This window comes from Arachis duranensis, chromosome 4, assembly GCF_000817695.3.
Source record: "Arachis duranensis cultivar V14167 chromosome 4, aradu.V14167.gnm2.J7QH, whole genome shotgun sequence".
NCBI classification, from domain to species: domain Eukaryota; kingdom Viridiplantae; phylum Streptophyta; class Magnoliopsida; order Fabales; family Fabaceae; genus Arachis; species Arachis duranensis.
The window spans coordinates 65277789-65289339 of NC_029775.3; the positions used below are offsets into that span (position 1 = coordinate 65277789).

Sequence of the window (11551 nt, forward strand, 5' to 3'; positions counted from 1 at the left end):
TTCTAAAAATTTTAAGTTTGGTGTTCTTCTTATGTTCTTGTGTTCTTTGAGTCTTTAAATTTTGTTCTTTGTGTTCTTGTTAGTATTCAAAGTGTTCTTAGCTAGTATTCAAAGTGTTCTTGAGTCATCCTTATGTTTGATCTTAAAATTTTTAAGTTTGGTATTCCTCTGTATTTCCCTCCAACTATTTTCGAAAACAAGAAGTATTAGATCTAAAAATTTTAAGTCTTGTGTCTTTTACTTGTTTTTCAGTTTCATCATAAAATTCAAAAATTAAAAAATTAATATTTTTTCTTATCTTTTTACTATATTTTTGAAATTTTACACAAAAATTATAGATTTTAATTTTAAAATTTTTTATCTTATCTTATCTTACCTTTAAAAATTCAAAAATCATATCTTTTTCAAAATCTTATCTTATCTTATTTCAAATTTAAAATTTCAACTTTCAAAATTTCAAAAATTAAGATTTCAAAAATTCAATTTCAAAATTCAAATCTTTTTCAAATCTTCATCTTATCATGTTTCAAATTCAAAATTCAAAATTTAAAATTTCAAAATTTTAAATTTAAAAATTCAAATTTTCAAATTTCAAATTTTAAATTCAAATCTTTTTAATTTTAAAATTTATCTTTTCTTAACTTTTTTATCTTTTCTACCTTATCTTTTCTTTTTATATTTTAAAATAAAATCTTTTTTCAAACCTTTTTAATTTCTTATTTTATCTTTTCTTATCTCTTTTCTAATTTTAAATTTTATTTTCAAATCTTTTCTTATCTTATCATCTATCTTATTTTTAAAATTCAAATCTTTTCTTAATTAATCACTTCTTTCTCTCTTTTCTTTTTCAAAATTTCCTAACTAACTTCTTCTCTCTCTTCTATTTTTGAAATTTAGTAATTAAATTTTAATTTCTTTCTTTTTTATTTTTGGTTTAAAAAATATTTTTTAATTATTATTTATCTTTTCTACTTTTATCTCTTCTTCTACTCCTTTTATCTTCTTCCTTTTTCATCTTCTACCTTTCTTAATCATGAACCCAAGTGGGAATGAGGAGTTCAGGAGAACTCTGGGATGTTACACAAATCCCACTGCTGACTTCTATGAAAGAAGTGTTAGCATACCTCACATCAGAGCTAGTAGCTTTGAGCTCAACTCTCAACTTATTACTCTAGTGCAGCAAAACTGCTAGTATTCTGGGCTTCCTCATGAAGAATGATAAACCACTATTTTATGGTTTATATTGTATTTAATTGAGTGGTTTTATCAAGCTATTAACCCACTTATTCATAGGATTTGCATGATTTTACAATTCCTTCCTAGTTTAGCTCTATGGTTGAAAACATGCTTTCTTTGGTCTTAATTTAGCTAATCTTAATCCTCTCTTATTACCATTCGATGCCTTGATCTGTGTGTTAAGTGTTTCAGGCTTCATAGGGCAGGAATGGCTTAGAGAATGAAGAGGAAGCGTGCAAAAATGGAAGGAACACAAAGAATTGAGGAAATGACCAACGAGAAGTCACGCGGTCGCATGGCTCACGCGACCGCGCGAAATGGAAGAAATCAGAGTGACGCGTTCACGTGCCTGACGCGACCGCGCGGACTGGAAGCTGCACGAACGACGCGAATGCGTGGAAGATGCGCACGCGTGGTACGAAAAACGCTGAGTGACGCGAATGCGTGGACGACGCGGACGCGTGACATTGACGATCTGCATAATTACAGAAGTTGCTGGCATAGATTCTGGGCCACATTTCAACCCATTTTTTGGCCCAGAAACACAGATTAAAGTCAGGGAACATGCAGAGACTCAAATCATCAAATCATACATTCATAATTCACTTTTCATAGTTTAGATGTAGTTTTTAGAGAGAGAGTCTCTCTCCTCTCTCTTAGGATTTAGGATTAGGATTCCTCTTAAAGGATTTAGGATTTCGACTCTTCATCAGGTTCAATATTCCTTTTACTTTATATTTCTCTTTTATTTTCAGATACTTTAATGCTTGTATTACTTATGTTGCCTATTTGGCTTATGAATTTTCCATGTTAGGATTTTCTTAATTAATATAATTTGAGGTATTTCAGACTTATGATTGTTTTCTCTAATTTATGTTATTGATGCTTGGGCTCTATCCAAATTATTTTCATTCAAGTAGATTTTATTCCCTTTTGGCTTTGGTTGATTAATTGGTAACTCTTGAGTTGTCAAACTCAGCAGTGGTTGAAATTGCAGATTCTAATTGATCTAGATCGCTCTAAAGCTAGTCTTCCCACAAGGATTGACTAGGACTTGAGGATCAAAACTAATTAGTCCACTTGACTTTCCTTTGCTTTAGTAAAGGCTAACTAAGTGGGATTAAAACCCAATTCTAATCACACCTGATAAGGATAACTAGGATAGGACTTCTAATTTCTCATATCTTGCCAAGAGTTTATTTTATAGTTATTTATTTATTTTTCTTGTCAATTAAATTACTTGTTCAACCCTTTTTAAAACCCCAAAATATACCTTTGCATAACCAATAATAAGAACACCTCCCTGTAATTCCTTGAGAAGACGACCCGAGGTTTAAATACTTCGGTTATCAATTTTATTAGGGGTTTGTTACTTGTGACAACCAAAATGTTTGTAAGAAAGGACTTTTGTTGGTCTGGAAGCTATACTTGGAACGGAAATTTATTCTGAATTCTAGACCATGCAAAAATCCTCTCTTCAAAGAACCTATAGAATTCCTGGCAGATTTTCTAAGGATTGCTGACACAGTACACAGTGAGGGAGTAGACCAAGAGGTCTACAGATTATTGCTTTTTTCTTTTGCAGTAAAGGACCAAGCAAAAAGATGGTTGGATAACCAGCCTAAAGCTAGTTTAAAAACTTGAAAACAATTAGTGGACAAGTTTTTAAACCAATACTTTCTCCCAAGATAGGTGAACCAGCTGAGATTGGACATCCAAGGCTTCAAACAAGGAGATGGTGAATCTCTTTATGATGCCTGAGAGAGGTATAAGAGGATGCTAAGAAAATGTCCCACTGAAATATTTTCAGAATGGGTACAGTTAGACATCTTCTACTATGAGCTTTCAGACATGGCTAGAATGTCCTTGGACTACTCTGCTGGTGGTTCCATGCACATGAGAAAGACCATTGGAGAGGCTCGAGAGTTCATTGAGACAGTTGCCACTAATCAGCATCTGTACTCATCTCCTGAGACCACTATAAAATGAGAGGTTAAGGCAGTAGTTGCTGAACCTAACCCTTCAGAGCAGGATGGCCCATTGACTCAGCAACTACAAGCCCTTGCCCAGCAAATGCTGGAACTGCAAGAGGCTCTGCGAGAAACTCAGACTTCTAACAGAAATGTAAAAGCCCAGTTGAGTCAAACAAGGCAGCAGTTATCTAAGTAGATAACAAATGAATGCCAGGTTATCTAGCTGAGGAGTTGAAAAATCTTAAGCATCCAACCTCAGTACAATAAAAACAAAAGGCCCATTGAGGATACCCAAGTCTCTGCAAAAAAATTACTCTGTGCGTTTAAACGTCCAGAGTGTCATCCCTCTTGGCATTGAATGCCAGAAAAAGGCAGAGACTGGGCGTTCAAACGCCCAAAAAGGTATCCCTTCTAGCGTTGAACACCAGGAAATGGGAGAGACTGGGTGTTCAAATGCCTAAAAAGATATCCCTCTTGGCGTTGAACGCCAGGAAAGGGCAGAGGTTGGGAGTTCAAACGCCTAAGGAGGCAGCTGCATAGGCATTAAATGCCCAGGCAAGGGAGGTCAGTTATTCATTGATAACAACCTTCTTAAGAAAGCTAGTAACCCCCCTTCCAACTCACATGGCATTCAGCCTTCATCAACCAAGGTTGATGAATACAAGGCTAAGATGCCATTTTCTTAGAAACTCTATCAAGAGGAAAGGGATAAACAGTTTGCTCGCTTTGCAGAGTATCTCAGAACATTAGAGATAAAGATCCCTTTTTGCAGAAGCTCTTGAATAGATACCTTCTTATGAAAAGTTCATGAAGGACATTCTAAGTCATAAGAAGGATTGGAGAGAGGCACAAATAGTCCTCCTCACTGAGGAATGCAATACAATCATTCAGAACAGCTTACCAGAGAAGCTTAAAGACCTTGGAAGCTTTATGATACCATGCACTCTAGGTGATGCTTGTACAAGGATAGTTCTATGTGACCTTGGAGCAAGTATCAACCTAATACCTGCTTCTTTAATAAAGAAGCTTTGTTTGACTGAGGAAGTCAAACCAATCTACATGTGCCTTCAACTTGCTGATGGGTCTATTAAGATACCATCAAGAGTAATAGAGGACATGATTGTCAGGGTTGGACCCTTTGCCTTTCCCATTGACTTTGTGGTATTGGACATGGAGGGGCACAAGAATGCATCTCTCGTCATAGGAAGACCCTTCCTAATTACAGGACGACCCCCATTGATGTTGAAAAAGGGAAGTAACCCTAAGAGTCAATGAGAAAAAGTTCGTACTGAATGCTGTGAAGGCTATGCAGCATCCAAACATTCCTGAGGAATGCATGAGCATTAACTTCATTGATTCCCTGGTGGAAGAAGTCAACATGGCCGAAAGCCTCAAGGAAGGGCTAGATGATATCCTTGATGATATTCAGTCTTATTCAGAGGAACCTCTGGAAACCTTTGAGGAAAAGGAGAAGCCTCCTAAGCTTGAGCTTAAGCCATTACCCCTCCCTGAAATATGCATTTCTAGGAGAGGGAGATACCTATCCTGTGATCATAAGTTCTACCTTAGAGTCACAGGAAGAGGAGGCACTAATTCAAGTGCTTAAAACACATAGGACTACCCTTGGGTGGACTATCAGTGACCTTAAGGGCATTAGCCCAGCCCGATGGATGCATAAGATTCTGCTGGAGGATAATGCCAAACCAGTGGTACAACCATAGAGGCGATTGAATCTAGCTATGAAGGAAGTAGTGCAGAAGGAAGTCACTAAGCTCTATGAGGCTAGGATTATTTATCCCATTTCTGACAGCCCATGGGTTAGCCCTGTCCAGGTTGTTCCTAAGAAGGGAGGACTGACAGTGGTTCACAAAGAAAAGAATGAGCTGATCCCAAAAAGGATAATCACAGAGTGGCGTATGTGAATTGATTACAGAAGACTCAATGACGCCACCAGGAAAGATTACTTTTCTTTACCCTTCATTGGCCAAATGCTAGAAAGACTAGCAGGTCATGCTTTTCATTGTTTCCTGGATAGTTATTCTGGGTACAATCAAATAGCAGTAGATCCAGAGAATCAAGAGAAGACAGCATTCACATGTCCATCTGGCGTGATCGCCTATAGACGAATGCCATTTGGCTTGTGCAATGCGCCTGCCACCTTTCAGAGATGCATGGTATCCATCTTCTCTAATATGGTAGAGAAATTTCTTGAAGTATTCATGGATGACTTCTCTGTCCATGGAGACTCGTTTGACTCCTGTCTTGATCATCTGACCCTGGTCTTGAAAAGATGCCAAGAAACAAACCTAGTTTTAAACTGGGAGAAATGCTACATCATGGTAACTGAAGGCATTGTTTTTGGGCATCGGATCTCAAATAAGGGGATAGAGGTGGATCAAGCTAAAGTGGAAGTGATAGAACGCTTGCCTCCACCTACTAGTGTCAAGGCAATCAGAAGTTTCCTAGGACATGCAGGATTCTATAGGCGGTTCATAAAAGATTTTTCTAAAATCGCCAAACCGCTGTGTAATCTCTTGGCCACTGATGTTCCATTCGTCTTTGACCAAGAATGCATGCATGCCTTCGAAACTCTAAAAGCCAAGCTTGTTACTGCTCCTATCATCTCTGCACCCAACTAGGACTTGCCATTTGAGCTAATGTGTGATGCAAGTGATCATGCAATTGGCGCAGTCCTAGGTCAGAGACATGACAAGCTTCTACATGTCATTACTATGCTAGTCGCGTATTAAATGATGCGCAGAAAAACAACACTACTAAAGAAAAGGAGCTACTTGCAGTGGTTTATGCCATTGACAAGTTCAGATCCTACCTAGTAGGATCTAAGGTCATTATTTATACTGACCATGATGCTCTAAAGTATCTACTCACTAAATAGGATTCTAAACCCGATGGGTATTACTCCTGCAAGACTTTGATATAGAAATTAGAGACAGAAAAGGGGTAGAAAATCAGGTGGCTGATCACTTGTCATGGATTGAGCCAATAGCAGGGACTTCTTCTCCCTCCACTGACACATTTGAATCTTTTCCAGAAGAGCAACTCTATGCCATCCGGACAGTACCTTGGTTTGCAGACATTGCAAACTACATGGCTATACAGTTCATTCTCAAGGACTTTACCAGGCAACAAGCCCGGAAACTCATGCATGATGCAAAATTCTACTTATGGGATGTACCATATCTCTTTAAGAGATGCTCAGATGGAATAATCCGACGCTGTGTGTATGAAGAAGAGGCACATTTCTGCTTTTGAATCTGTGGCCAACCCTAAACTCCACGCCATCGTCCAAGTTGTAATCCTCCTCACCCGTGTTGGAAAATGGGTTCTACTCGTGCATCACATCTAGATCCAATGTACCATAGTGACTAGGTACATATGACAAGGCCGAAATTGGATGCGGGGAGGCAAAAGATACCTACAGTCTGGTTCAATCGAGGACTCCGGTAAAAACTCTTCGTCATCATCATCCTTAGAGGAACTAGTCTCGTTGCTATCCGCAATATACTCCTCATCCGACTCCTCACCGTTGACCTCAATGTCTTCCAGTGGACTGACAACATGAATTGGTGGTGGTGCCAACCTCTGCACAAAGCTCAATCACTTGCTCTGCCATGATTCTCCCACAGATGTCAAACATCAGCCGCACATGCTCATCTCCATGGAGCCAAAACAGATGGAACTGAAAAACTCCATTTCTTATCGGTGCTAGCAACCTATACCCCATCCTTCCGATTTCTTTTCTCTCACTCCCACCGACGCTAACCAATAACAGACTCTTCAATTCTGCCAACGAACTTACTCGTCGGGTACGCAACAGAATGGGATTCTCACACTCAAATGTTACCCCATTATCACTATTTCTCACATGACAATTGGGATATACACTTACAACCAAGAAACCACTACTATTAGACATTTTGGCTTATTTTCGGGAAGAATAAATAACAAAGAAGTAGTGAAATATTTATGGAGGATACCAAGAGTTGCACATCTTTTTATAACCGCTAAAAATTTGTCTTAACGTATCTCGTTTACACTGTAAATATTATAATTGAACATGTATTTTTAACCTTATCTTATTTACCGTGTAAACGATATACGTGTTAACTTATAGTATAAACGAGATAAGTGATGTGATGTTTTTCGGTAAAAAAGATGGAAAATACATATTTCAATAATTAATATATTTATTTTATTTATTTAAAAAAAATCCCTTCTTCTAGGATAAGCAATAATAAAATCTTCACTTCCTTCCAGGAAAGCAAATCTTCTTCGCTAATCACTACCATCTGAAGTATAAACAATGCACTTCTTCCATACTTGAAAAACCACCCTTCAAAACCCATTATCCTTCTCTTTCGTTGCACTTAACCTAAACCTTAAAGCTTAGCCTGTGTTTTACTTTTTCTATCCATTTAATACATTTGAGAGACAGAATTGAGAGAAGGAAAAGAATGTCTACTTCGGTTTTTATTCACAACTTTTGTTCGCCTCCTTCCTGTTCTCCAAATTGCTCTCAGAATCGAAACTTGGCTTATACGCCTCTTCGGTTTCACTCTCCTAATTCCAATTTGAAGTTGAATAAGAAATCTTTCCCCTCCAATACTCACTTCAAGATTTCTACGGCCCAGAAACCTCGCTCCAGTTTTGTTGTTTTTGCAGCACAGTCCAATTTCTTCAGAGGTTAGTCTCCAAGTTTGACTATTTTTTTTAGAATTATTTTTCACTTTTCAGTTGCTTTCAGGTATTGTTTTATATTAAGTACTGCCATCATTTGTGTTGATTTTTTTAATTTAATTTTTTAATGTTTAGATAAGTTGAACATAATGTTTTCTTATTTAACACCTCGCAAATGTTTGTTAGCATTGCTAGTTTTAATGGTAACAGAGAGTTTAATGAAAACAGTTTGCGTCACGAATGGGTAATGACTAGCGGATAAAGGTGAAGAGACTGCGAGTATTGAATTGATGAATGAAAAGTAAATTAACAAGGATATTACATGTCATGTTGAATTTAGCTAGTTACTAATCCATACTGCTTCATAGTATGTTTTAGCGTAAATTCCCTTTCCAGTTTATTTGCCGAAAGACAAAGCTCTCCTCCACATTTTGAAAATTACTAATCGGTCCTCAACCATGTGACTGGTCTAAGCGATCCTTGTTATTGCTCTAAGCACTCCTGATACATTAGCAGGTCAACGTTTACTAGGGATGCTTAGATAAATTACTTGGATGGTTAGAACTGATGAGGGATTTTCGAATTGTGGAGGGCATATTGTCCTTTGTGCAAATGTTGAGAGAGGAAAAGATATTTACTCTATGCTTTATCTACTTTGCCAATTTGTTGGTTAAATTGAAGTGAATGATAACCGCTTTTTATTTTCACAGGTGACTGCGTTAAATTGCATCTTAAACACGATGTTCAGATGATTTTCTTTCTTTTCTGTTATTTTAAGAATAAACCCTTAAATCAGTTCCTCAATGATTACTGTCTCTGCTGCATTAATGCTCTAAATATTTTTGTGACCAAATCAGTTTTTCAAGTTTGCAACATAATTACCAACTCATATTTTTTGTGCCACTACTTTAGTTTTTTTTTTTCAATTTAAAAAAATCAAGTCATTTCAAGAAATCTTGTGGTGCCCCATAATCTCTGATGCCTTCGTTCATGAGAGAAAAAATAAAACTTTATGATTTAGGGTCTTTACATGCTGCAAGTGTCTTCCAATATTTATATATATTTTCTCCCTCAGTATTGAAAACATTTATAAACTATCCTTTTGCCACATTCTTAGGTTGTCCAAGAAGTCTAATTATTACTCTTTTATAATCTGTCATGTTGATTGCAAGGTAGTTCTGCAGACTGCATGGAATGTCGGTAGGGATGGAATTGAGGCAGGTGCTAATCTGGTTCCCGTAAGTCAGAACTGCCCTTTCAACTTTGTGTCATCCACTCATCCATTTTGGTCCATGTTTTCTACATCTCACTTTTCTTTGATTCTGTTACTTGATGATAGAATTCTGTACCAAGACCAATAGCAAGGATTTCAGTTGGAATTGTGGCTTTGACTCTCTTGCTTTTTGTGCTCAAGTCTGTCCTCTCTACGGTGTTCTTTGCTTTGGTAAGCTTTCCTATTTTAAAAAATAAAAGCATTCATCAAATTAAAGTTCCATTGATATTGTTTGTACAAGTCATTTATATCATGAGAGTTAGAAATATAATAATCTAGGTTACAGTTCACTAGATCAATACATTAATTCGGCTATGCCAAAATCAAGTTAGTATCGTCCTATTAGCTTTTAGGACAAACTATTATCTCCATTCATCAAGAGGGATACTGTTTCACACTAATGTGGAGATTCTATCATTACTCGCATCACACAGCTAGCTGAACTAATTTTATTGGGGGAAAAGTTAAACTTAGAATGAATTGAAATCAAATGAAGCCATATATAGTAGTTTTGTATGTCTTGTATTTAATTGACATATAGAGAATTATCATGCATGGTTCAATCAATAGTGACATGATGTGTAGGATTTGTTTACATGTCCATCTTGGGTTGCAATTTCATTGTCTTTCCAGAATTTTGAATGAAAATAAGACCAAAATATTGTTGCATAGAGATGCCTAAAGTTATTATGCTGGTTTATGTAATGATCCCTGTAGACCACTGTTCTTTTGTGTTGCCTCTCTTTTGAAGCTTTTGTTTTTGAATTGTTTAGTCTCTTGGTTTGGAATCCAAGGAAGATAGCCTCAAAATATCAGAACATAGCTCTGCCAAATCTAAATCACTTTTTCGGCTCTTCAAAACTAAAATTGAAAGTATGTGATAACTTCCATGACCTAGCCAATTTAATTTTAAATTATAAATTAGTGAAGAGGATTGCCATGGAGTTTTTACTGCTCAACATTCTTTCTCCCTACATATGAGAATATCATTTCCCCACGCTGTTGCCCCCTGGCTCCCTTTTTCTTTCCATCCTGGGTGAAAAAGAATAAAAAAGAACAGCGCAATGCAAAAGCATCCCATATTAGGCAGGGTCTGGGAAAGACCCCACTCAAACGGTGTGATGTAGCTAGACTAACCTGATGCAAATATCAGGGGTTGATTCCAAGACTTAAATCCATGACCTTCAGTTCACATGAAGACAATTTAACTATTGCTCAAAGGGTGAAAAAGGAATAAAAGAAGAGAAGAAAAAAGAGAGAAAAAAATCCATATTTTGAGTCCTTTATGGGTGTGTGTGGTTCAAGTATTACTTTGTTACAAAGATTCCATTCCCATGGGAATTAAAGATACTCAAAGGGAAGGTGAGAATTGAAATGATGGTATTTTGATTCCCGGGAATTAAACTTGCTTAAGAATAGCTTTTCAAACTTTGAACCAAACATGTGAATATGATATTCCCATCTTAAAATTCCTAGGAATTATTTATAATTCCATTATTTATAAGGTTTTCTATGCAACAATAATTGTGCTGTAATCATATATTCCACACGGTTTACCTATGATTACCATTCCAAGCTTTATTGCTTTCTAACTAGTAAATGGCTGGATGACAGGCCACAATGGGACTTGCTTACTTCGCTTTCCTCGCATTCAATAAAGATCAAGGACCTAAAGATAGAGGCAATGGAGGAACCAGCTCCTCTCCGCCTATGGATGATCCTGTGGAAGAAGCTAGAAAGATAATGGAAAAATACAAGTAGTCGCGTTGGAGTAAGTCATTCGTTTTTTACCATTCCATTTTTGCATTGTGCATATGTAAACTGTAAAGCTCGAAACCTGTGAGTGATATTTGAAAAAGGAAGAGAAAGACTTTTGTTAGAGGTGTTATGATCATATCATATATGCAACTCATTTTTTCCTTTTTACACAGCCTCTGTGAAAATGACATTTTTGTCATTCATTCGCTACATGTTAGTCATCTCGTAATGGTGTATCAGTGTATGCTTTTTCTCTCAATGTTTTGGGTTTTGACATAAATTTATTTCAGCTAGAGATACCACACAATTGCAAATATTTTATGGTTAAAATTTAAGAAAAACGGATACTCAGTTGAAATTTTTTACATTGATGATGTGGATGGAAGCCATATTGAGGAGTGAGGACATCACAAAACTGCTCTAAGGCCTTTTAAAGATAAGTTTATACCCTTTTTTATTTTATTTTATTTTATTTTTGGTGGCATATATTTTGATTTAGCTGGTTTGTTCTTTCTTTGGTCTTGCACCGTGAGAATATCAGTTAAAAGACCTTGTATTCCTAATAGGTTAATGGGTAAATTAGTTCTTGAATGATGAATCGTTCTTCAATTTG

The 11551-nt window shown here is 36.6% G+C and overlaps 1 protein-coding gene across 2 annotated transcripts; it reads left to right on the forward strand.

Moving 5' to 3' along the window:
• The first annotated feature begins 7496 nt into the window (after positions 1 to 7496).
• LOC107484308 (uncharacterized) lies at positions 7497 to 11197 on the forward strand. 2 transcript variants are annotated; one of them, XM_016104920.3, is made up of 4 exons: positions 7497 to 7913; positions 9084 to 9145; positions 9247 to 9351; positions 10795 to 11197. In XM_016104920.3, exons 1-4 carry the CDS (start codon positions 7685 to 7687, stop codon positions 10939 to 10941), a joined length of 543 nt encoding a protein of 180 aa, XP_015960406.1. In that variant the 5' UTR covers positions 7497 to 7684; the 3' UTR covers positions 10942 to 11197. The 2 variants fall into 2 exon arrangements, with proteins under 2 accessions (XP_015960406.1, XP_052116900.1); XM_052260940.1 differs by lacking the exon at positions 7497 to 7913 and adding an exon at positions 8068 to 8151 and having other exon boundaries at positions 9080 to 9145.
• The last annotated feature ends 354 nt before the right edge of the window (positions 11198 to 11551 follow it).